The sequence below is a fragment of the Sebastes fasciatus genome, chromosome 18, assembly GCF_043250625.1.
Source record: "Sebastes fasciatus isolate fSebFas1 chromosome 18, fSebFas1.pri, whole genome shotgun sequence".
In the NCBI taxonomy this organism is placed as follows: Eukaryota; Metazoa; Chordata; class Actinopteri; order Perciformes; family Sebastidae; genus Sebastes; species Sebastes fasciatus.
This window is the reverse complement of record NC_133812.1, coordinates 28,098,764-28,125,546: the sequence shown is the minus strand read 5'-3', so window position 1 is coordinate 28,125,546 and position 26,783 is coordinate 28,098,764. Positions and strand designations below refer to the sequence as shown.

At 40.0% G+C, this 26,783-nt stretch overlaps 1 protein-coding gene across 4 annotated transcripts in view; it reads left to right on the top strand.

Moving 5' to 3' along the window:
* mei4 (meiosis-specific, MEI4 homolog (S. cerevisiae)) overlaps positions 1-26,783 on the top strand; it is a 93,138-nt gene that overhangs the window by 62,360 nt on the left and 3,995 nt on the right. Inside the window, exon 6 of one of the 4 annotated variants that reach the window (XR_012591450.1) lies at positions 25,408-25,829. Coding sequence is in view for 3 of the 4 variants with exons in the window: in XM_074615985.1 (XP_074472086.1) it covers positions 9,398-9,565 (168 nt within the window). In the remaining variant the exon portion in view is untranslated. Of the gene's footprint in view, positions 1-9,397; positions 10,062-17,389; positions 18,384-25,407; positions 25,923-26,783 lie in introns of those variants that run through there. The other 3 variants (XM_074615987.1, XM_074615988.1, XM_074615985.1) reach the window with 3 other exon arrangements.

Genomic DNA, 26,783 nt, shown 5'->3' with positions numbered 1-26,783 from the left:
CAGTTTGACATTTCAGTGTTAAAATTGGAGCTGACGATCTTCCCAGTGCTGACCTGAAGTCAGTGTTGGATGTTGTGCAGCGACACACAGCTGAGCTGGAAACTGCAGATTTAGCATGAAAAGTAATTTGAGGAAACTGCTGCGGGTGAAAAGTTGATCTAGTTTAGAGAAATGATGGTAGTTTAAAAGGTTAATATGAGTCAAGAGCTCCCGACACATCAGATAAAGGCTGCTCGTAGATATCGACGGGGGGGTATTGGCAGCTTAATCTCATCTCTCCAGGTGAGATATGTGAAGTGGCCTTTCCTCCTGCAGTGACTAAGGTCAGCAGTAACAGCGATACTGTGCGTCAGCAGAGGATGAATGCCTCGTCTCCGGCCGCCTGTTTAACCTTTATTCCCTCAGAGAAGATGTGCTGAGCACGCTTGTTATTCCTCCGAGCCTCACGCCTGCAAACACTCTCTCAATCCTCTGTTAGACGCTGAGCGGTGATTCAGTTCAGGATTAAGTAGCTCGTCTCAGCGTGCTCGTCTCAGCGTGCACGTCTAACCGCCCACAAGGTGGATGTTAATTCCTTAAAGGGACCTTGTGGAGCGTTTGACCGCTAGTGGACCTGTAAATGAATATTTCATGGCGGTCCTGTATTGTTTGTATGTATTTAATAGGTATGTGCATGAGGACACACATGCACATTTCAGTTTGTCAACAGATACAGATTAAATTCATTCTAGATGTTTTTCTTTATTGTAAAACATGACGTCCTTCTGGTCTGAATGAAGAAAAACACTTTCATTGATTTCTTATAATGTTCTTTGTGTTTGCTGTTAAGCTTCACTCTCTCTAAAGATATGGATTTCTATGTTATTGTTTTGGTCTCTTCTTCCCTTTGGTTACTCTTTTTTTTGTGATTAATTTTAAGTTCTGGGGAGTAATTAGTTGCATGTAACGTTACGTAACTCAATTACAAAATAAATGTATTTGTAATCAGTTATTGAGAAGAGTTACTGATCAAAATGACGGTGATTACAAACGGCGGACATCCCATTATTTACAGTAAAAAAAGCTTATAACATTAATTCTGTTGCTCTTTTCCAATCTCAATTCAGTTCAATTCATTTTATATTGAAGAACTTTTAATAAAAGTTTGACAGTCAGTGTTGTGTTCGGTTGAAGTTTATGCTTTTAGGACTTTTCAGCTTTATTGCTCAGTTTATAACATTTGTTAGAAAGGTAATCAAAAGGTAATCAAATGTAATAAGTTACTTTGAACAATTTTTTGTCACAATGTCAAGCAAAAAAAAGATTATTTTCATATCGTCAACCAAAACAAACCGCGGCGAGCCGAAAGGAAAAAGCAGAAAACAGCGGAGGGAGTCCGTGGATATGAGTTTTCTACAGGTGCAACGTTTCAGTCGTGGAACCTTTTGATGGACAAAGCTGAAGTTTGACAGCGTGATATGAATTTAGAAAAATGAGCGCACTGTGTAGAATTATTATGAGATGATTGTTATGTTTTTGTTTGTAGAGAAACTAACCGATCCCAGTGAGAGTTGGTGGAGTTTAGCAGAAAAGATGAGAGCAGGGAAACTCTGAGTTACCTGTTTTCTAAGGTAACAGCTGGACTGCATTAAGTCATAGAAGTAAAGTCCACTCTGGCCTGAACGGGCTTCACTGCTCCTCTCAGCCGGCTCCTTATATGCAGCTAAAGGAGGACGCGGCCTTTGCAATCAAACTATAGCTGGAGGGAAAGAGGAATAAACAATGTATAATTAATCAGCGCGCTATTAGTATTCCCTGACATTGTCGGCAGCGACCCTGGAGGCTGACGGAGCAACAACAATGTTCACAGATACATAAATTAGACTTTCAGAACAGAAGCAGCTGCTCGGGGAGAGTAGGACTATTGTTTCCTCCTGGGAGAGGTCAGAGGTCATGGAATCACTACATGAGGCTGCTCATTTGTTTAGTTTGGAAATACAGAAGTTAAATCTGTTTATTCTGTTTTTATTTTTCAATATTTTAATAAATGAGGAGGGGAGAGACTAATAATATTTGAATCAGACCACGTTTGTTTGTTTTTAATACTTTATACCTCATTATTATATTATTATATTATTACATTATTACATTATTACAGTTATACTAGCGTCTCTTCATCATGGCATCTATACTCATTATTATATTATTATATTATTACATTATTAAAATATTATATTATTACATTATTAAAATATTATATTATTACAATATTATATTATTACATATTATATTATTACATTATATTATTATATTATTATATTATTACATTATTATATTATATTATTACATTATTATATTATTACATTATATTATTATATTATTACATTATTATATTATATTATTACATTATTATATTATATTATTATATTATATTATTACATTATTATATTATATTATTACATTATTATATTATTATAGTTATGCTAACGTCTCCTCTTCATGGCAGCTGTACTCATTATTATATTATTATATTGCATCATGATTTTTGTTAAATTAACGCATGTCGGAATAACATCACGAGCGTTTTGCTAGAGTTGTGGCGCGCTCCGGTGATCTCGATCGTTCAGTGTAAGGTGGACATAAAAACTCAGTCCAAGCTGTTTTAAGTCAGTCTTGACGTTCCGATAAAATCAAACAACTTTAATATCACCGTAAGTTTAATGACGCGAACGTCGTCAACAACCGATAGGAGCGCTCTCTCCAACACCAAACAGGAAAACGGGGTAGAAAGTGAGGAATAACTTTGTGTGAGGATACGTTGCATTAATTATCATATCAGGAAATGATACATACTGTATACTATAAATACAGTTGTGTGTTTGCCTCTTCATCTTTACCTCAGGACGCCCGTCTGTGGTAGAAATACAAAATAAAGATATATACTCTTACTCAAGTAATTACTACGGCGACTACTTTTACTTGTACTGTACTTATTATTATATTAAATCATAGTATTCTAAGTTTGTGCTTCTCTGCCCACGTCTGTCCTTAATCAAGACGTTTAACTCCTTTACCAGTATAACAGTGTAATAATAAAATCATCAGTAAGAATCAGGAGAGCGTTAGAGAGGTGAATGTCAGCTACAGCGAGGCGTGAATCACTCCGTCGACACTGAGTCACTCACTCGTGAGTTCTCTGACATTTTTGGGGTGATGAAAGTCAAACGTTTGACTCAGTGATATTTCATATTGACATACAGTATATTTATTGTGTTATACTTCAGACCTGAAGTCATGTAATCATACCATCATATTCTGCTTTAACAGTTTGGCTCTGAAATGCTGCAGAAGTACGACTCCCTGTACGAGGTGTGTTCGACCTGCAGACTCTGACCTGTCTGACTCAGCTGGTTTAGCATCTACTCTGTTTTACTGTCTCTTATTTGTTGACGTAGCAGTTGTGTTGGAGTCTCGTAAATAATTCACGATGACTGCAAGCGAATACAAATGTGATGTTAACATACAGCATACAGAGTGTAACATTTCTCTAGTCGTTCTCCATCCATCTGTTTATTTATCAGTTCATCCAGAACCAGGTCAAATTAAAAATATACAAACAGTTCAATTAAACATCGCTGCGGATTACGGAAACGATTTTCTGCTTTTTAAATGCTGCAGGAGGAAATGTGTTGTCTTCAAATGGCAGCAGGAACGAGGACATGAAAAGACCCAAACCAACAATGAGCTGATGCTGCTAATAAGTATCGTCTGTGTATTCAATATAAGGACGTCGGCTTACGGCTCAAACTGAACAAACGTTTAGTGAATTTCCACCTTTTAAACTTTTAAGCGAAAATGGCCGAAAGGAAAATGCAAATGTGATATAATCAAAAGCCCCGGAACAGCTACTTAATACCCGTTGAGGTGCGATTGTTTCGTCAAGAAATAAACTTTGAACCTCAACTTTTTTACAACACTTTTAAATCCAGTTCTGGCAACTACCGGGAAGTAAAGTAATTATGATTAATCGCATGATTATCCATCGTTAATCATGATTAATCGCACATTTTCTAAATGTTCCTTGAAGGGAGATTTGTCAAGTATTTAATCCTCTTATCAAGATGGGAGTGGTCAAATATGCTGCTTTATACAAATGTATGTATATATTTATTATTGTAAATCAATTAACAACACAAAACAATGACAGATATGAACGCTATCGGTTAAAACGTTAAAAGAAATGTTAATAATTAATTCAAAAGCTGAGCGGCTCAGAGGAGCGGCTCGTCTCTTTAAGGAGGAAAGCTGGTCCACCTTAACAGCCCACCTTAAGAGGCAGAGCCGGAGTTGATGGATACAGGAAGTCGGCTCCCGTCTCTCCGGCTCGCTTGAGCGGAGCGGAGGAGTTGTAGTTTCATATCATTTATTCACCGACAAATAAACTGTCCACACACTGCTACACCTACGATCACAGCTAGAACGCCACCAACAACCTCACACTCACCGCCAACACACACACACGGTCTGTTGGACAATCGTCAAAGTTTCGCTGCGCTGACAGACTGAACGTGCGGCGGCGGCGGCGGTGGCGGCGGCGGCGGCGGCGAGTCACCGGCAATGCTAGAGCTGCTGTAGCACAAACACACACACTGTTTGTTGGATACTCACTAAAGTTCCGCCGGGCACACACACAGCTGACAACCTGCTAAACTAAACTACATGTGCGGTGGAGACTTTTACTGGGAAAGTGGCTGCATGTCGGCGACCCTACACGCAGCATCGTAGCTGCTAAGTTAACGCTCCCAGACGGTGAACTGGAGACGGTGAACGCAGCATCGTAGCTGCTAAGTTAACGCTCCCGGACGGTGAACTGGAGACTCAGTTGTCTGTTTTGCAATTAAGGCTGTCCCACTTGAAGAATTAATTTAAGATGATAAAACAGGTGAAAGTCTTGTCCCTTTGTACTGTTTAGTGTGAGAAACAAATGCCGCCTGTGTTGTTGGTTTTTAAAGTTGTAACCGGAGGTCTTCTCTCTCTGCAGTCTTGTCTTCTCTCAGCTGTTCTGCTCCATCAGCCTCTACTGAGCTCCATCTATCAGAATGAGCAGAAGTGACGCCCTGTAGCTGCCAAATCCCCAACCAACACCCCCCCCCCCCGCCCCATCCATCCACTTTCTAGACAACCTCCCTTCTTCCACATGGAAAACATTTTGGGAAATCACCTCCTCTATTGTGATTAATCTGTCCTCTCTGTCTTCAGGCCTTTAAGAGCTCATTACTGAATCCATCATACTTTGACATTTCTCTGCGTACGCGCTGTCGGCAAATTGAGACGTTTGTACGCCGTTTGGCTTCTCTGAGAGTTGGTCAATAGCTCCCGTGTTGAACGCCCATTAGCGCACCACATATATCTGTCAGTGTTTGTCTGAGTCATGCAGATCGTCTCAGGTTTGTTTTCTCTCCTGATGCATGTAAACATGAATTACTTGATGAGTAAGTCATCTGTCAGACCCTATCTGTGTCGAGGGGAAGCGTGATATCAACTCTTTTCCTTCAGCTCATTCATCATTATGGTGATGTCAGTATCAGACGGTTAAAATCAGACTCAACGGGCTCGTTCACAAGACGTTAATATGCAGTAGGATTCAGTCAAAGGACGTCATTTCATGTTTCAATTACAATCTAATTCAAGTCCAGAAAAAGAGCTCTAGATTTCACACAAAGTAAATTATCCCGAGACATCATGAAAATGTTCATTATTGTCATTATAAAACATTTATGACACAAGTTCTAACGTGAATCAGTTTCTTTGAAATATGATGTTTTCTACGATTAGGGCCATTATAGGTTAAGAAATGTAATAAATTATGGAGCCGGGGGAGGGCAATAATATTCTGAGAAAAACTCAGAATTTAAGAGAAAAAAACTCAAATATTCTCCGAGGTTATAAAGTCATAAATTTGCGAGAAAAAACCCAGAAATTCTCTGAAATTAAAGTCACAAATCTATGAGACGAAAAGACGAAAAAACTGTGTTTTGTTTTCTCGCAAATTTGTGACTTTATCATCTCCAAGAATTCCAAAAAAAAAGTTTTTGTTCATAAATTTGTGATTTATTTTCTCGTAAATATGTTTTTTTTCTTGCAAACTTGTAACTTTATAATATCAGAGAATATTTCAGTTTTTTTATCTTAAATTTATGATTTTTTTCTTGTAAATTTACCAATTTAATCCCAGAGAATTTCTGAGTTTTTTCTTGCAGATTTATGACTTTATAATCTCAGAGAATATTTATTTTATTTCTGTAAATTTGAGAATTTTTTTATCGTAAATATGTGTTTTTCTTGCAAATTTGTGACTTTATAATCTCAGAGAATATTCAACTTTATTTCTTGTAAATTTTTGTTTCTTTTTTTAAATTCACCACTTTAACCTCAGAGAATAGCTCAGTTTAAAGTATGTTTTATTTTTAATCTACAATGGCCCTAATACGCCGTCGTAGTTTTCACATCAGACATGATGAACAAAGGCATTAAAAGAGTCTAAAGCCTGAGACTTGACGTGTACTGTAGGTCTTTACCGACATTCAGTGTTCAGTGTGGGAGCTCATGGAGAATATATTTCTCATAATCGTAGGTAAGGTGAGGTATAGACTTTATAATAGAAAAAGAACAATATCTACAGCCTCTTCATGCTCATGTTCGGTTCATCCGAACTCCGTTCTGCCGGTGTCTCATTGGGGGGGAAGAAAGCACACAGTAATTGCAGTTGTGATATTTTTAAGTCTGCAGAGGTTTCTATGTCTGGCTGTATCGATTCACACATCAGTCAAACTCAGGAGCTCGCCCACCGCCTCCACACTTCACCTCAAAGTGCTGCTGCACACCAACTCTTCACCAGGTTTTCTATACTCGTATACTTGAAGTCATTTCTGTTGAAGATAATTAGTATATTCCTCAAAGTCCAAGTCCACGGCAAATGTTCACAGGGCTCTTTGGCTGGTAGCAGTCTACGAACGGAGAAGGTAAAGGAGCTGGAAACAACACTTAAACGACGACTGAGGAAGAAGGCCAATGAAGCAAAGAGGCTTTGTTTAGTGGCGTACATCCTAACGAAGCACAAAGCCCTTCACCTGTGGCGGGATTGTAATAGAGTTGATGACTGCGGTGGCTGCAATGTTATTGAAGCACCATAAAAGTAAGACAGACATTATGTCTGCTGTTGGCGATGTACCACTTGGTGTTTGAGTCGCTCTCGCCCACTTTCATTTTGTCAAATTAGCTCTCAGAGGGAAAAGTCCTTCCCGATCGGACAACTGCATGAGGCAACCCACTTGCACCAGGGCAAGTGTTCCTGCACGTGAACGCAGCATAAACGCCCTTTATCACAATGTTAACGAAAGTTAAAAAATTATGTGTGTATCCGCCCCGTGAGTCGGATCTGCTCCGAAATGTAATGGGTTCTTCCGTGACCCGTGTTCCACCCTTCCACCAAGTTTCACGACATTGGGTTTAGTAGTTTTTCCGTAATCCTGCTGACAAACAGAGAAACAAACGGAGCTGAACACCTCCTTGTTGGAGGTAATTAGAGATTCAGATGAGGAGCTCCTGAAGCTTCATCATGTTTTTCTTTTTTTTTCTTTGCTCATTGATTCGCTGGTAATTGGAACAAATGATCCAAATTGAGATTTACCCTGTTTAGAAGAGAGGAGGGGAAAGCCTTTTGCAGGAGCACCAAATGAGTGTTTTTATTTGATCTGCAGAAGGTGTGAAGTCTGTTTCCTGCTCAAGGACTCTGAGATTATAATGAAACAATATGCAGATAAATAAATGTTGCTCCTAAGAATCAGTTCATATTGACGGGAAGCAGTCGGTGTTTTAGTCTTTGTTAACCTCAGTGTTAACATCAGTATCGGTCCTGTTGTTTTATGGACGTTATTGACGGCGTCTTGTTTACCTGTAGTGCATCCATCTGGACCGCCGTGTGCTGTGGCGGACCCTCGTCGAGCCCGTCACAGCCCGCCAGTCTGGACAGCCTGTCATCGGCAGGGCGGGACCGATGTCGGCGGAGGGCTGATTGACACAAATACCCACCGAGCTGCTGCAGACAGACGAGCGGCGTGCGGTCGGCAGCCGGGAAATTGCAGTCAATCAGAGCGTAGCTTCGCCGTTTGTTGATCCTAATGAGTGCAGGACTGTCACGTCTCCCGGCGGACCTCGCTGCTGTCAGGAACGCAGACAGGAAGTCGGTCCCAGAGGTAGTGAGTGAGCGAGGACTATTGGAAATGAGTTCCTGTTAGTTTCATTGCTCTTACTTATTGTGTCTGATTGGTATAAAAGCTTGATTGTCCTCGTTGTTCTGATGAAGTGTTTTCAGATCCATGAAAAGCCCTTAAATTAAATTAACCAAACTCAAGGCTGTAAAATATCTTTAATCCAGATTAGAAGAACTTTTAATGTCTTCAGTAAACCTTTAGAGGTCGTTCAGGTGTGTGTTGTCACACTGTTACTCCAGTTGGGTTAAAGGTTTTCTCACAAAATGAAATGCAGGTGTTACTAATGTTTAAAAAGTGTTAGTTGGAAGTTCTTAAACACAGCTCAAGTTTATTATAATCATTCATCCAGAAGACATTTTAACAAAAAGAGTCGCCATTAAATGCCGGATCCATCTGCGTTCTTTTCCAATTTTTCCAAACGGAAGCGTCCACTCAGCCGTTAGGATTTGGGATTTTTTTGAAGTATGGTTGAATGTATACTCTCACGTTCTGTGAGGTAAAATGACTGTTTTTGTGAATGTAGTCTGGTGGCTTTGAAGAGCACGAAAAGGCGTTTAAATGCCACAATAATGCCCAAGGCGTTTAGCGTGCAATAAGTACGCCTTCCTTGATTTCCGTGTGTCATTTGTACGTGTGTGGCGTACAAATGACACACGAATGCGTACTCATAACACGCAGAATGTCCGTGTAATGTCGTCGTATTTACACGCCTTTCTGTGACAACAGTTTGGAGATAACGAGCGTCAACAGAAAAACTTGTGTTTGCTCTTTTGCACGTTTTAAGTTTTCACCCCTTTTTCTTCCAGAGCAGCAGCGTTTGTTTGTCGAGTGCCTCCCAAGATTTGACTTTACAGACCTCTATCTTTTTGATCTTCCATGTTGTAATTAACCAGTTTTCCCTTAAATAGAAGAGCGATCATTAATCTTCTTAGTTGCATCTGTGTTTTTGCAGTTTTGATGAAGATAGAATATAATCCAGAGGTTGTTTTCATGTAATATAAAGTCCTCATATGTCTGTGTATTCTCCACGTGTAAATGAAAAGGATTGATTACTTACATATGATCAGTAAATTAAACCGTCATATCGTAAGAAGCTAAAATCACAGTTTGATGCTTTGGATGTTTTTCTGTTTATCTCTCTGAAGATCTCCACCACACGTGTCAAACGATGTGTAAAACACATTCCCAGCAGCCACTTTCTCCCTCTTGACTCGGTGAAGGAGCCTCTTAGTATTCTGCCAGCGTCCCCGCCGAGGCGGCGGTGGCGGCGGCATCTGCAGCCTGGTCGGCGGGGCAGCGCCGGCTCTTTCTGATGAGCGACTGAACTCTGAAATCTGGGCTAAATCTCTGGCCTCCTCTGAGACGGAAAAGAGAAAAAATACTTTTGAAGTTCACGGTGGGCTTTGAGAAGTGGAGGAAATCATTAGGATGCGGTTCTCTTGTGAATCAGAGCTGCAGCGGGATGGAGGCAGCTGTGGCTCTGTGTCCACCTCAGACTCCTACTTGACCTCTGACCTCTTAACGTCAAAGTCGGTCTGCAGAGGGAAAGCATGCGTTGACCGACGCCACAGAGCCAGTCATTGTGAGAGTAGCGTAGGTCGTTTGGAGAGGAGCCAGTGCGTATAGAGTGTGAAAACTGAGTGGTGAAGCAAGAGAGAAAGAGCGGTGGCGACGGGAGCGAGTAACGTTATCGACTCCTACCCAAGCTGTTCTGGGCTACTGCAGAAACATGGCAGTCTTTTTTTATGTAATAAAAATAAATGCAAAAATAAAAGAATGAATGAATAAAAATTGCAAAAAATGAATAAATTAAAATAAATGCAAAAATAAATAAATGAAAATGCAAAAATAAATGAATAAATAAAAAACAAATGCAAAAATAAATAAATATATGAAAATGAATAAATAAATAAGTAATGCAAAAAATAAATGCAAAAATGTATTAATAAAAAAAATGCAAAAATAAATAAAAAATAATAAATGCAAAAATAAAGGAATAAATGAAAATGACAAAATAAATACATGCCAAAATAAATAAATAAATTTAAAAATGAATACAAATAAATACATAAATAAATAAAATGTAAAATTAAACAGAGTAAATAAATAAGAGAATTAACACAAAGATAAATACATAAATAAAGAAGCAAATTTAAACTGAAATATACATTTTTGTCACATTTTATCAGTTAATTAATGGCTACATTTATTTTTAATATTATTTTTGCTACATTTAATGACATTTATTTATTTATTCATTTTGTTTTTATCTTGGCATGTTCCGTCCTCCATACAGATTTGTACATTTTGACTTTTTGTCAGATATGTTTTCAACATAAAGAGTTTCATGTCCATCATGAAGTCTTGAAGTGCTCCAACAAATCTGAAGTAATTCCATTAATCTGAACAAACAAATCAAAAGTCAGCCAGCGTGAGAAAGACACTAATCATTCACTAGTGTATTTAAATAAATCTTCTTATTACTAATTGTGACGGTTTATTGTGATACAAGTTTTAGATGCTATTATCCACCATAGGATTGTGGGATAGTCTCAACATTAAGTCATATTTATGTTATTTATTTCCATAAATCTGTTTTAGACATCAGGACGATCGTAAAGATCTTCACACCAAATGTGAAAAACATAAACAAGACAGAGAGGTAGATCCACACGAACACACTCAGGTGTTGACGTGTTTGTGAGCAGGTTTAGTTTGTAAACAGCGAAACAAACTTTAGTTTTAATTGAATTCTACATTCGCTCGCTGCTCTGCTGTAGCTGCACATATTGTGTGTGTGTGTGTGTGTGTGTGTGTGTGTGTGTGTGTGTGTGTGTGTGTGTGTGTGTGTGTGTGTGTGTGTGTGTGTGTGTGTGACAGTCAGCGACTCCGCGGGTGTCTCTTTGTGTTTGGCTCCTAATTACACTTCGAACTCAGCAGTCGGGCTGCTGCACGGCTCCGTGAGCCTTACAGCACACCGTACAATATGCCTCTGAATCACTGCGAGCTAGCGGCGGGTAACCAGGGAGCTAATTAGCCGTCTGCGTAGCTTCCTCCTGTTCTGTCTGCTTTTTTTTTACTTCTCTGCATGTCGGAGAAAAGTTTTCAGAGAGTACTTGTGGATTGTGTTTGTTGTTGATTTAAATATTTAGTGAAAAGGAATCAGCTCTCGGTGTTTGTGATGTATCTGTGAGACAACAATCAGCCTCTCTGTGTGATCTGAGGGCCTCTTTAGAGTCGACGACACCTCAGCGGAGAAGAACTGCAGCAGAAGTTTCAGACATGAACTCACATACAGACCAGGGACACTTTCCTCTTTCAGGATATGAGGAACATTTCTATCTGATTCTGGAGTTCAGCTTACGGGCCAAAGTTCAGGCGGTTAGTTTAGTGTTGGGATGTAACGTAAAAACACAATCCTCCGTTCGGTTCTCGTGTTCAGAAAAGACAAAAAGTGACGTTTCCTGTTTCAAAACAGCAGCACCAACGTCCCAGTAAAGAGGATGGAACCTGCCATAATCAGAAATAAATGAATAAATAAATAAATGACTTCATAAATAAATAAATATGTCATTAAATGCAGCAAAAATAATATTAAAAATAAATGCAGCCATTGATTAATTGATAAAATGTAACATAAATTAAATATTAAATATTTCTGTTTTAATTTGCTTCTTTATTTATTCATTTATTTATCTTTGTATTAATTCCCTTATTTATTTACTCTTCTGTTTAATTTTCCCTTTGTTTATTTATTTATTTTTGTATTATTTAAAAAATATATTTTTATTTATTTTTGCAGTTATTAATTTATATGTTTTTGCATATATTTATTATTTATTTTGAAATATGTGTTTTTATTTATGTATTTATACATTTATTTATTTATGCATGATTTTCCCTTTGCATTTCACCCCTTATTTTAATTATTTTTGTTTGTTTTAATTCATTTATCTGTTTATAAATTATCTTATGTATTTACTCTTCTGTTTAAATTCCCCTTTTATTTATTTATGTATTTATTTTTATTCATTTTTAAATTATCTATTTTTTAATTTTTTTTAATTTTTATTCATTTTATATTTATTTTGAAATGTATGTTTATATTTATTTATTTCCCCAAACTTATTTATTTCTGTATTATTTTCTTTATACATTTCCTAACACATTTCTTTATGCATATTCACTTAACGTGTGTCATCATGGGGTCATAAATAAATACATTTAAAATAAAACAAAAAAATAAATGCAAAAATAAATAAATAAATACAAAAATAATTGAAAAAAATATATACATTTAAAATAATTAATAATAATTAATAAAAATAATTACATAAATATATTAAAGGGAAAATTAAATAGAACAGTAAATGAATAAGGGAATTAAAACGAAGATCAATAAATAAAGAAGCAAATTAAAACGTCATATTTTGTCAATTAATTTATGGCTTATGGCATTTATTTGTAATATTATTTTTGGTTCATTTAACGACATATTTATTTATTCATGTATTTATTTATTTTTTTGAATTTTGTTATGAAACGGTAACAGGCATACAGTATATGTCGTTTTGGGAGTCACTGGCAAACGATCTATTCTGTCGTTTAGTGTGAAGACGTGTTGTAATAATAATAATAATATTAATAATCGTCTCTACAGTCGTCCCAGACTGAAATGCCAAAACTAAACAAAGTTGGTACAAGCGACCGACACTTTCTGGATTCTTCATTATTATTGAAATGAGCTTGAATGAATATTATTATTATTATTATTATTATTATTATTATTATTATTATTAATAATAATCATTGTATTCACATCACTGACCCACAAACCCACGCAGCCTCAGCTCTGTATCTTCACATGAATACAGGTTGTGACTAATTCTTCCACCTGCACGTTTTCACAAGTCAGAGATGTTCAGAGCGTTTCTGACATCGGAGGGATTTTTTTCATGTTTTATTTTTTTTAATCTCAGGCCTGTTGTTGGTGCTTCCCCCGCTGAGATGTTTCTAGGCAACCGGATAAACACCACGTCTGTGTTAACGCTCACAACTCAGCAGCATCAAACAAAGTGTCCTCCACCCTCCAGATGGATGGAGAGGATGATAACACTGCTTTCTTTATCTGATCGCAATATAAATGTAAAATATATATCAGGATGTCACACGGGACTGAAATCAGCTGCTGAGCTCGTGCCTTCTAGATTCCAACGTAAACAAAGTGTTTCAATAACATTACAATTATCTCCAGATAAAACAACAACCAATCAATAGCTAGATGAGCTATTACACCCAACATGCCGTTTCATTTGTACTCAAAATGCAATCTAAACTTCCATCAATACTCTCAACTGCAGCTCCCATAATTCTTCACCCAGTAAATGAAAACTGTTTTAAAGTCGTCCTACTATACTTGAACTTGTCTGAACACAACGTCCTCCGTTTGAACTGCTCCTGTTGATAAATATTTCTTATATATTTCATGAACTTGCCCGTGAGTGTTTCCAGTTCTCTGTTGTGTTGATCTTGTGAAGGACTCTTAAATATTTGATCAGTTATTGACGGATTATTGTCTCCGGCGTTGTGATTTGTCTCAACTTTAACTCGATCGACTGCTGAAGCTTGAAACCTGAATATAAGAATATTATTGTCTCGTATTGTGAGTTAAATTTCTGACAGAGTTCTCTGTCTGAAGCATTGATTGTTCAGTACATTTAGAGCTGACTGTGTGCAGGATTTACAGTAGGGATGGTCATTTTGAAAAATGTTCTTAACCGATAACCGACCCTCGTTAACCAATTATTAACCGTTAACTGACAAGATTTATTTACCAGCTGCAGGAGCACAACAGATATTCGTTGACGGGAGTCTCCAGTTCACCGTCCGGGAGCGTTAACTCAGCAGCTACGATGCTGCGTGTAGTGTCGCGGTCATGCAGCCACTTTCCCAGTAAAAGTCTCCACCGCACATTTAGTTTAGTTTAGCAGGTTGTCAGCTGTGTGTCTGCCCGGCGTAACTTTAGCGAGTATCCAACAAACAGTGTGTGTGTTTGTGCTACGTTAGCAGCTCTAGCATTGCCGGAGGCTCCGTGCTCGCCGCCGCCGCCGCCACACGTTCAGTCTGTCAGCGCAGAGAAACTTTGACGATTGTCCAACAGACCGTGTGTGTGTGTTGGCGGTGAGTGTGAGGTTGTTGGTGGCGTTCTAGCTGTGAACGTAGGTGTAGCAGTGTGTGGACAGTTTATTTGTTGGTGAATAAATGCTATGAAACTACAACTCCTCCGCTCCGCTCAAGCGAGACGGAGACCAGAGACAACTTCCTGTATCCTGCAACTCCGGCTCTGCCTCTTAAGGTGGGCTGTTAAGGTGGACCAGCTTTTCTCCTCAAAGAGACGAGCCGCTCCTCTGAGCCGCTCAGCTAGATAGCGTTAATCTGTTAAAATGCTTAATGTCGGTTAACGGTTAAACGGTTAATTGTGGACATCCCTAGCAGGATTGCACTGATTTTCTGTAGTCTAACCATAAAAGAGTCATATTAGATCAAGTCACATGTATTATTTCCAGTGAAAAGTGTAATTGAACTCGTTTTGGACAGTTGTGTAGCAGCTCTTTGGCTTTCGCTCCGTGAGTTGTGGTTTGCTCTCCTTAATTCATGATCCAACCTGTAAAATAATGTCCTCGTGCTTCCTGTAAATCGCTGCGAGGAGTCTTCTCTCTAACAGCAGCGACATCAAGCGACATCTGCAGCGAGGGATCAGTGATAAACTGATATGGTGGAAATTGACTTTTTTAGAAATCACTTTGTGTACCTTCAGACTTAACGTCTCCCCGGCGAGTCGGTGTCAGACTCCCAGAAGCACTCTGCCTTTTATTGTCGCTTCGTCCCTGCACTTATCCCACCAACACAAATCCGTCTTTGTACTCCGTAATTAAAGTGATTCTGATTCAGAAACCGCCCCGCCCCCATCCGTCTCCTATAATTATTTTTGAAGCCTATTTTTAAGTGCAGGGTTATTAATCATGTCATGGTTGAAGTACCTCCCGAGTCTCTAGGCATGCTGGGAGATATTTCCTCTCACAAGCGTATCGAGCCATCTCACTTCAAACAAAGTTAACCTTTGTTGTCTCGACTGAAGGAAGATCAAATCTTCACTCTCGTGATGCATTTGTATGGAAATTTATGCCGCGGAGAAAAATCTGCAAAATCAAAAACAACGCGGTTTGTTTGTCTTTTCTTCATCTCCAGCATCATCCTGTCATCTCCACTAATCCTTCTACTGTTGCTCCTTCTTCATGATTCCTCCTCCTCGTCGTTGTTTGCGGCGCAGCTTCAGGGTTAGAGAAGAAGGCGTGCGAGCAGCGAATCCCTGGTTCAAAACTTCCAGACCATCTGGGATCAAATATATGGGAGGGGAAACGAGTGAATAGTGTTCTCTCCTCCTCCTCCTCCTCCTCCTCTTCCTCCACTTCCTCCTCCTCCTCCTCTTCCTCCTCTTCCTCCTCTTCCTCCTCCTCAAAATGTCCATCCAAGACGTTTTGTTCATTTTGTTGTGGTTCCTGATTTCTCCTCAAATAAAGCTTTCTATTCTAGTGACACACAAAAGAAACACCTGAGGAAGTCTTTGAAATATATTGATTAGGGGTGGGAAAATAAAATAGATTCACCTACGTATCATGATTTTGAAATCGGTTTTTTAGTGTCAGAATTGATATATTTGCAAAACAAACCGCAGGAAACGTTGGAGGGTCAGCGTGGATACGACCTGCACCCTCACATGTTAAATCCAGCGTGGTGAACACTACACATCCAGTAAAGGATGGAAACACTTTGCAATTTACAATTTATTGAACTTTCTTAACACTAGACCATGAAGGGGGAAAGTTGAATCATACACTTCTAGGGACTTTTACTTTGGAAAATCTCTAAATGAATCCAGTAAAAATGTTTGATTTTCAGCATGTATGTAGTCAGAGATGTCCTGAAGTCAAATATATCAGTCATTGTCAGGAATTATTTATTATCCAGCAACCCAAAAACCAAAGAAAATAGACATTTCCCTCACAGATTAGTGGCATTTTCTTTTTAATTTATAATGTTTTATACTTCTGGTGAATATAATCCATCAATCTTATTTCCATAGATGTATTTTGTATATAAAGTTCCCTTTGTTAACACCTTATTTTGAAAACCAGCCATACTACTTCCTCTGACTTCTCCAAGGTGGTCTCTAGCTCTCCCGTCAGCTCCGTTCTCTTTATCCATCCATGGTCAGCTCCATCGGGGCCGTTTCAATGCAGAGAACACAAATGTCAGTATCTGGGTGCTCTACAGTCGTAGCGTCGGCCCATTTGACCACGGAGACGAGAGCAACGGCCGGCTCGCCCGCACGTTACCGCGATACGATAACGTGTCCTGTCCGTGACAGAGTTAGCATGCAGCTTTAGCTCTGCTCTGTCTAGCTCTGCTTTTCCTGTCAACGTGTGAAACCCAAAGTGTTTCCATCCTTTACTGGATGTGTAGTGTTTACCACGCTGGATGTAACATGTGAGGGTGCAGGTCGTATCCACGACGACCCTCCAACGTTTTAGACTTTCTGAGGTTTGTTTTGGTTGACGGATACGGAACGGATATGACGTCACGTTACTCAGACTACAACAATGAAAGCGGTAACTTCCTTCTACCTCACATAGACTCAGATGAAGCACATATATCCATTCTGGCATTAAAAACTCTCCCCCCCCCTATAAGTGAACCCTGCGGACAGAATAGCTCCGTAATGAGAACCATAATGCTGATTTCATCCTCTATTCTGGAGATAGCAGTGATGGTCTTTAAAAGGATAATAACTTGAATGTGTCCATGATGAGGTTGGCGGTCTGGAGAATGAAAACATAAAGGCTTTAATTTTCTTTTCTTTATGAGAGTTTAATAAAGTCTGAAGTACAGAACAGAAAGATGAAGTTTGTTCTGATCTCAGTTTGTGAGCTCCCATTAAATCTTCTGATTTATGCATCAAAAGCCTTTTTTATTATTTGCACAATCTTTTTCTTCTTCTTCGTTTTCTTTGATCTCTAAAACGAGATGTGAAAATAAAACCTGCAGCAACGCTGAGCTTCTTTGTCTCTTCTTAACAGTATTGATTCGGACCTATACGGCTGAAACGCCGCTCCATCATTCACGACACCTTGAGTGAAACCTCCTCCTGGTGTTTCCTGGCGTCTCTGCGGACTTCCTGTCGCAGGCCTTCAGATGAGATGATTTAATTGAAGCTGAGGTTTTGACGGTCCGCGGCTCTGACGGCTCACGTTCACCCTTCAGACAAGATCGCGCCTCATCATCAGACCTCCCCCAACCGTTCGCTGCGGGAGGCTCGTCGCTGGCAGCTGACGGCCGGAGAGGGGAGCATGACGCAAACCCCAACACGGCGGCGGCGATGTGGCGGCTCCTTTTACAGGTTTACAAGCAGAAAGACTTCAAGGATGATGTCCAACGGGTCGGTTTGGTTTGTGGATGTGATGTCAGCTTTTCCGTGCTAACGTCTCCCACGCAGTGGATGAGACACATGTAGTTTCTGACCGGTAGTGCTACGGAGCAGGACTTTCATATGGTTTCATGCTATTCCACTGATCTACCGGTTGTAACTGTCACGGTTAGGGATGTCCCGACCAAGTTTTTTAGCCTCCTATCCGAGTCGTTTAACATTGAGTGTCTGCCGATACAGAGTCCCGATCCAATACTTCTATTTTACTAGATGATACAGCTGCGAAGCCGTCTTCAAGGTAGGGCTGTCGCAATATTGCAATAGCTCTGCATGTTTGGTGGGGGGTTTTTTTCTTGTTGGTAAAACTGGTTTGATAAAACGCTGCGCTTGTAACTGTCACTTTTCACCCAGCTGTCCAAATCCAAAAACCAGAAAGACCAACCGTCACATCCTACATGTAGCTACAAGTGCTGAACACAACGACAATGGAGGAGAAATGAACCCACATTGACCGGCAGTTCGTCCTCTCTCCTACGTGCTTCAGCCTGCCCTCATCCAGAGCCAGGACTCTGCCTTGTGCTGACATGGAACTAGGTGTACTCGGGTACGAGCCCCTGATGTGAAGGCCTCCACAGACTCCACCTTTAAGTAAAGTAAAGTATCTCAAATTTGTACTTAAATACTTGAGTAAATGTACTTTACAGCACACAGTCAGCTCTCTTTAGTGTGATAAACAAAATCATTTGTGTTTAATACAATATTTCCAATCCATTATTTCAATTTATTTTATTAGAAAATCTGTTCAACATGTACCTTAAAGGGAGATTTGTCAAGTATTTAATCCTCTTATTAACATGGGAGTGGACAAATATGTTGCTTTATGTAAATGTATGTATATATTTATTATTGTAAATCAATTATCAACACAAATCAATGACAGATATTGATCCAGAAACCCTCACAGGTACTGCATTTAGCATAAAACAATATGCTCCAATCATAACATGGCAAACTGCAGCCCAACAGGCAACAACAGCTGTCAGTGTGTCAGTGTGCTGACTTGACTATGACTTGCCCCAAACTGCATGTGATGATCATAAAGTGGGCATGTCTGTAAAGGGGAGACTCGTGGGTAACCATAGAACCCATTTGCATTCACTGATCTGGAGGTCAGAGGTCAAGGGACCCCTTTGAAAATGGACTTGACAGTTTTTCCTCGGAACAGTTTAGCGTAAGTTTGGAGCGTTATTTAACCTCCTTCGTGACACAAAATACAACCTAAAGATCACAAGTTAATGCGTTAAAGAAATTGGTGGCGTTAAAACAAATTTGCGTTAACTCGTTATCGTTTTAACTTTGACATCGTTAATATACATGCATATGTTGTAGTTTTCACCTGTTCTTCTCAACAGCAGATTTGTAGTTAAAAGCCGACTGCTTTCTCAGTAACAGTAAAAACAACATGAAGGAAGAACGTCTCCAGAAAATGGACATGCTCAAGCTGAAAGTCACATAAAAGTCACGGAAACCGTCGGTGCCACTGTGGGAATCGGCAGCTGTATCCGCCCTGCTGAAGAGTCCTTGAGGAAGATGCTGAGTTCCTGCTGAACGCCGCTGTGTGGGGGTGGCGACCGTGACCTCTGACCTCCACCGGCAACACGGCCAGCGGACTGCCGGGGCCCGTTATCAGCTGGGTTTGGATGTAAGCGGCCGTGTCAGCTGCCTCGCTCGCCGGCTCGATCGCCTCATTATCGCCGGGATCGTTAGAAGGTCGACGCACTGAAGAGGAGTTCTCATTGATTGGTGAAGACGTCGGCCTGGAGCTCAGACAGGATGCGTCATGGGACGGTTCAAAGAGGAAGGATTTAAGTCACCCCTCGTATTCATCACCAGCTGCTGACGGAGTGCTCCTGAGCAAGGAAGCGACCTTCAGACGGACCGCTGGAGCTGGTCAGCAGTTTGGAGTACAGCAAATAATTAGAGTTGATTACCCATCTAGGTAGTTCAGTAATAACATGCTAATAGTGGGGTAATAGTTTGATAATAAATAGGTAATAATTATGTAATAGCATGTAATTACCTACGTTGCGTGGCGGCTGCGTGACTCACGCGTCGGGTGTTCGCACCAGCTGCGTTTCTGCTGCTGCTCCTGTCAGCCCTTTCTTTCTACATAGAGTTTGTCTTTCATAATGGCCATTTAATTTCATTATAAATGACATTTTCATTTATTTTAGACAGAGAAACGATTTATGAAACGTGTGGTAATTTTGTAAATAATAGTAATAATCCACAATTAAAACCCCGTACTGTATTCATAGTATTCATTCAATACTATGAATACATTCATGGAGCTCTCCAAGTCACTGCATGTTCTACAACACTGTCCGGCACATATTTCAGAATAAAAGCCTTGTTAACAAATGAAGGAATTCTGTCCACAGAAAAAACGCTTGAGGGCTTTTATTTTGAAATGAAAGCAGGAAGTATTGATTTGAAAGTAAGTCTTTGAAACTGTAGTAATGTTGCTGATATGATGTCAGTATACAGTCAGTAGATCACCTTCACTGTCTGTTGTTGCTGTGAACCGTGCGGCTCGCGTCAAAAATAGGCGAGACGTCTGCGTTTCATCTCTTTGCTTCTAAACTCTTTGGGAGAGTTGAAGGGAAGGCAAAGAAAACTGCAGGAGGTGAATTTGAGTCAAAAATCTCTCCTCTTCTCAGAGTCATAACTAAGTCAAATGTTATCACAAAGACATGAAAAGCCCATCGATATCATTCAGTGTGATTCACACTCTCCGAGGAGATCATTCTATCTGATGTCCGTTGAGAATAAAACATCTATAAATCTGCTTAGAAATCCGACGCTTCAGAACCTGCCTGAGAATCATGACATTGCTCAGTTGGGTTGATATCTGGATTCACGTCCTCCTCGTCAAACCGCTCAGTGAGCCTTTGTGTTCTGTCTGGAAGCATCTGCACTTTCTTTCATTCAGATTTCGTCCCTTTTTAATTTGTCACCCGTCAGTCCGTTTAAACTTTCACTCCACACAAACATAAAAAACGTTGAACCGAGTTCACAAAGGCGACAGAAGCTCCGTCACCTTCGCTGTTGTGTGAACGTCACAGACTTCAGCTTCAACACGCGGAGAGGAGATAGATAAAGGATGTATCCATCAGGGGAGCGCTGGCCTGTCTCCGTTCAGAGTATTAATGCAGGACGGATGGGATGGATGCATGAAGAGGGGGAGTTTTATTGTACCGCCTGCTACATTCTCATTCTCCAGATCCACTCGGCCGCTCTCTGGAGAGCTGTTGTTATCCATCAGCTGGAATAAGAAAAGGCTTCTTCACGCCGCTGTTCATCATCCATTTGATTTGATCCCCCCACAGCGCCTGTAACCAGACATCCCTCATGAGGACACGGCAGCATTTTTCATATCAAACACACAGAATATTTAACATGTAGAGAAGAATGTGGTTGTTGTGCTCTGACATGATGTTGATGTTGATGTTGTTGTGTGGTGTGAGACGGTGGAGCGGTGACTCCTCCGCTGATTCATTCCCTGCTCTCTGCTGCCCTCCCCTGTGACGGGGATTCATGTTTAATAGAATCTGGAGGGAAATAAAGAAAAGTCACACCAGCAGAAAGCTGCTAAATCTCCCCCCCGAGGCTGATGGATGTTTTTTTGTGTCTGAGACGAGGAGGAGGTGATGTGAGGCAGTTTCCTGACCTGTTCAATGCAATTCATTTAACCTGCGCCGACCGCGGCGGCTTCAGTAGCTAGTAGCAGCCGTGTGTGTTTGATGGACTCTGTTGTGTTCAGTGTTCATGAATGAAATGACACACTATACACACACACACACACACACACACACACTATACGAGTATCGAGCCGGTTTTGGGCCTGCAAATCCCTGATATTTTGATGGTTCTAAAGATGATGTTTCCAGATGTTCCTGTGGTGTGAGGTATGTCATGTTACATCCCACGATCAGCTCTGAAGTCCATCCTGGACGCACCGATTCCAAATATTAAACATGTTGAATATTTCCGATGGGATAACCTGTTGTGTGAGGGGAACCCCGAGGACAGCCGATGACGCAGCCACGTGATTTAAAGAACGACAGCCAATAGAGAACCGAGCTGACAGAAGAAGGAAGGACAACCACCGCCGTCGTCATGGCGGCCGCGGCTAATGCATGAGCTAATGCTAAACGTGAAGCATAAAGTAGTAGTGAGATGGAGCTCAGAGATGGAGGAGCAACTTGTTGATTATTTATTTAACGTGTCTCCATGACGACATCCATCCATCCTTTGTGAGTTTTCAGGACAAAGTAAAAACTACCATCACTAATTCTTCCTGCCCGTTGTCCGCCATGTTTGTTTACACTAAAGTCACGTTTCATCGCCAGACATTTAGAGAGATTTCTGTTTTTTTTAGTCGGGACTCTTGTCGTTGATGATTGAATCTGTTAGTGTGTGGTGTTCTGGCTGTTTTGGCAAAATCGTTGCTCTCCGCACATTACAGGAACTAAACTGTTACATTGAACATGTCCTTATGTTTGGGCTCTCTCACATATTACACATCTGTTAAGATCTGAAACATCTGTTAGTGTTGGCCAGCCTTTAGTTGTGTGTGAAAAGAGTATATCAATCCATTAGTTAGGGGACAAGAAATCAGTTATGATAACCACGAGTTATGCCAGAGCAGGAATGTCATAGTCTGTTAATAAAGGGCCCTATCTTCCAGCCAGAGAACGGTCATTGCTAGTTTCAGTTTGTCATTTTCACGACCAGCGTCCACAGGGGGCGTTTTTTTTATCGCGAGGGATCGCCTCACTTTACGCTTTCCCTCGTGAGCTGCTGCTTTCAGCTTTCAAACCGGAACCAACATGGAGGCTCGTTTGGAAACTTTCTTCTCTTATTTAACAAAAATAGTTCACCGAAATGTGTTTCTGAAAAAGTTTTATGAGAGAAATAATCCATGCAGTTGATGAATCTGTCTTCATTTCACACCGACACCGTTTAGTTTAAAAGTTCATCGGGAGTTTCCAGAGGCGGCGAGTCGCGTCGGACGCCCCTGATTTGCATAAAGTAGCTGAGACCTCAACTTTATGCAGCCGCCACGCTACCAGAATGCATTGCACGGCTGCTTACATAGACAATGAATGGAAAGCGTGGAAAGGACGGAGCCTTAGCCGATCCTTTACGAGAATTATGTCATAGGTTTACGAGAAAAAAAGTCGTAGTATTATGAGAATAAAGTCATAATATTATAAAGTAGTAGTTGTACGTGTTATTTTCTTTTTTTCTTTTAAACTTCTGACTTTATTCTTGTAAACTTCTATCTGTTTTTCTCGTAATATTCTGACTTTATTCTGTAAATCTCAGATGTTTTTTCCATCAATGTGGCCCTAATACTCCGTAGTACATTGTCTCTTTGGCCCTCACTGCATTAGACTTCTATACTATATACTTAGACTATAAACTGTGTTACCTTCATCACAATGATCACATGTTTTGCAGCTCGAGACAGATTTATTTTTTTTGCCTAAAATGTCTCTTTTGATAGTAAAGGTTGCTGAGCCCTGAACCAGAGTAGAAATAGAGTCCAACTTCTTTCTCTTCACCCAGACATGTTCTCTGTGAGACTCTCCTCACGTTGTCGTTTCATTTCTTGCAGTCTGCCGCCCTCTAGTGAGACGAGACGCTCTGCAAAACTGCCATGACATGATACATATTTTAATAAGAAGAAGGCTCAGGGAGGGAAATAAGCAGCAGCAGCCAGACGCTGCTAAATCTCCTCCTGAAGCTGATAAATCTGTCAGGCCTGCCGGCGGCGCTGCGTGGCGGGAAGATTACAGGCAAAAGAGACGAGTCTGTCACTTTGGGTTTTATGTTCTGTGTAAATCTTTTGTTGTCCAACACTTAGGAAGCATTTCTTTTTATTAATAATTATATAGTATTATTAATATTAATAATAGTTTCATTATACACACACCACTATATTAATTCTATAAGTTTTTTACACACTGACTATACCCATCCTCACTTTTATCGGTTATTTGTTAGTAATGCTGAGGAAACAACACAATGATAATTAGTTTATTAACTTTACATATGTCCAATTGCGCTTTCTCTACATTTTGTATCTATATTTTTTTGTTCTTCGGGGCGACATTTTCCAAAATATTTGCGTTAAACTAGTTTAAATACTTCGCAGACCTGCAGGTATCTCTGTACCAGCAACTCTGTCCTACAGATTCTGATCAGATTCAACTGAATAGCAATGATAATGATAATTTAATGTGATAATATTGATAGTAATTACTTTATGTGATTAGCAGCCATCCATCCTCTGAATGCTCTAGGTCTCTAGTTTGATCCATCCATCCTCTGAATGCTCTAGGTCTCTAGTCTGATCCATCCATCCTCTGAATGCTCTAGGTCTCTAGTCTGATCCATCCATCCTCTGAATGCTCTAGGTCTCTAGTTTGATCCATCCATCCTCTGAATGCTCTAGGTCTCTAGTTTGATCCATCCATCCTCTGAATGCTCTAGGTCTCTAGTCTGATCCATCCATCCTCTGAATGCTCTAGGTCTCTAGTCTGATCCATCCATCCTCTGAATGCTCTAGGTCTCTAGTTTGATCCATCCATCCTCTGAATGTTCTAGGTCTCTAGTTTGATCCATCCATCCTCTGAATGCTCTAGGTCTCTAGTTTGATCCATCCATCCTCTGAATGCTCTAGGTCTCTAGTTTGATCCATCCATCCATCCTCTGAATGCTCTAGGTCTCTAGTTTGATCCATCCATCCATCCTCTGAATGCTCTAGGTCTCTAGTCTGATCCATCCATCCATCCTCTGAATGCTCTAGGTCTCTAGTCTGATCCATCCATCCTCTGAATGCTCTAGGTCTCTAGTTTGATCCATCCATCCTCTGAATGCTCTAGGTCTCTAGTCTGATCCATCCATCCTCTGAATGCTCTAGGTCTCTAGTCTGATCCATCCATCCTCTGAATGCTCTAGGTCTCTAGTCTGATCCATCCATCCTCTGAATGCTCTAGGTCTCTAGTCTGATCCATCCATCCTCTGAATGCTCTAGGTCTCTAGTCTGATCCATCCATCCTCTGAATGCTCTAGGTCTCTAGTCTGATCCATCCATCCTCTGAATGCTCTAGGTCTCTAGTTTGTGGCTGTAGAGTTTCATGAGGCTGTGATTATCCTACAGGTCACCACAGGTTATTTTATACAGTGAGGTCAATGAAATGTCTCCTATGGGGACTAACATCATCACACATGAATCCAGTTGGGGTCATTGGATCCACAAGAGTCTCAGCTTTACAGTGAGACCCAGTTTATGTAATTCAAGACTGTTTAGGGACCCCAGTATGCAGAAATATTCAGATACACCATTTTAGAATAGGAGACAATAACACATTTATACTGCATGCAACTGCAAACTGCATGTGATTATCATAAAGTGGGCATGTCTGTAAAGGGGAGACTCGTGGGTACCCATAGAACCCATTTACATTCACTGATCTGGAGGTCAGAGGTCAAGGGACCCCTTTGAAAATGGCCATGACTGTTTTTCCTCGCTAAAATTTAGCCCAACTTTGGAGCGTTATTTATTGCCTCTAAATGTATTTTTCTTTTTCTAATACTCAGGCTGTTGCAGGTTGATCCTGGACACACAGAGACGAAGCTGCTGTCAAACATCATCCGACTCAGTAAGACAACAAATAATTACATTTTCCAAACCTGTTGTGTACAGTCACCTACTTTACGTGCATATTTAATCCCACATCCTGCATTGTAAATTATTCTTTTTTCTCCCCCACCAGCGTTGGACAGATTCCTCCAGCTTCATGGTAACCGGCACAATGAAGTGATTGTTGCCACGGAGACGCTGGCTTGTCCTCCTTTTCATTAGCGTCTTCAAAAGGGGGGGAACTAATCCGTCTCCAGTGTGTTGTTGCATCAGTCCAGCAGCCCGGCCGGCGCCCACTCTGAACCCCCCATCCCAGGAGTGTCGACATCAAAGCAGCCGCTGGTGTCAAGACGGCGTTAACAACATCTGTATTCTCCTGGTAAGTAGGACACATCTTCACCCCAACGGAGTATATATATATACTGTATATATAACACACTACAGTTCATGTATGTCAGGGCCTTAACGGGATACACACACCAAATAAAAAGTCTAAAAATCAGTGTTAGATTCTTACAACAAGACAGACTAATGGAGAATGTATTGGATGATATAATTCATTTCTGTTGTGTTGAAGTTTTATCCGAGCTTCAACAAGTCGTATCAAGTTGTTTTTGTTTATGCAGTTGGCATTTACAAAAAGAAAACAATAATACTAGCAAATTTGATTTGATTACAAAATGATTTGCTTGAGTTCAAGACAAAAAATGATTAGGATATGTTGACAGTGGACATCTTATGGTATTATTAAACCGTTCATATACATATTTGATATGAAATGTTTGATGGTTTTAAACGATTAGTGGGTTAATCTGATTATTTGATCTAGATAAAAGTTATTTTGATAATGAATTAATAATTTAAGTCATTTTTTTTAAAGAAAAAATGCCAATTATTTCCTGTTTCTACCTTCTCAAGTGTGAATGTTTGCTGGTTTTCTGTATCTTCTATGATAATAAACATATAGTCATACACAGTATATGCCATAAAAAAAGCCATAGTATAGTATGTCATCAAAAAATGCCATAAAAAGTCATATATATCGTTTGAGTTTTGGATTTGTTGAGACAAAACAAGACATTTGAAGACGTCACTTTTTGGCCCTGGGAAATTTTTTATGGAAATTTTATCAACCAAATCGCTGGAAAATAATCAGCAGAAAATCCAGCTGTAGTTTCCTGCTTTGAGTTTGTGACTGCTGATTTACTGACAACCAAAGTGTTATCTATACACGACATAATGAAACCAGGAAACACATGTCATCCATTAGGAAACAAGATAGATCTTATGATAGCTGCTTGTTGTTACAGCAACTTTTAATGTGTTAACAGGA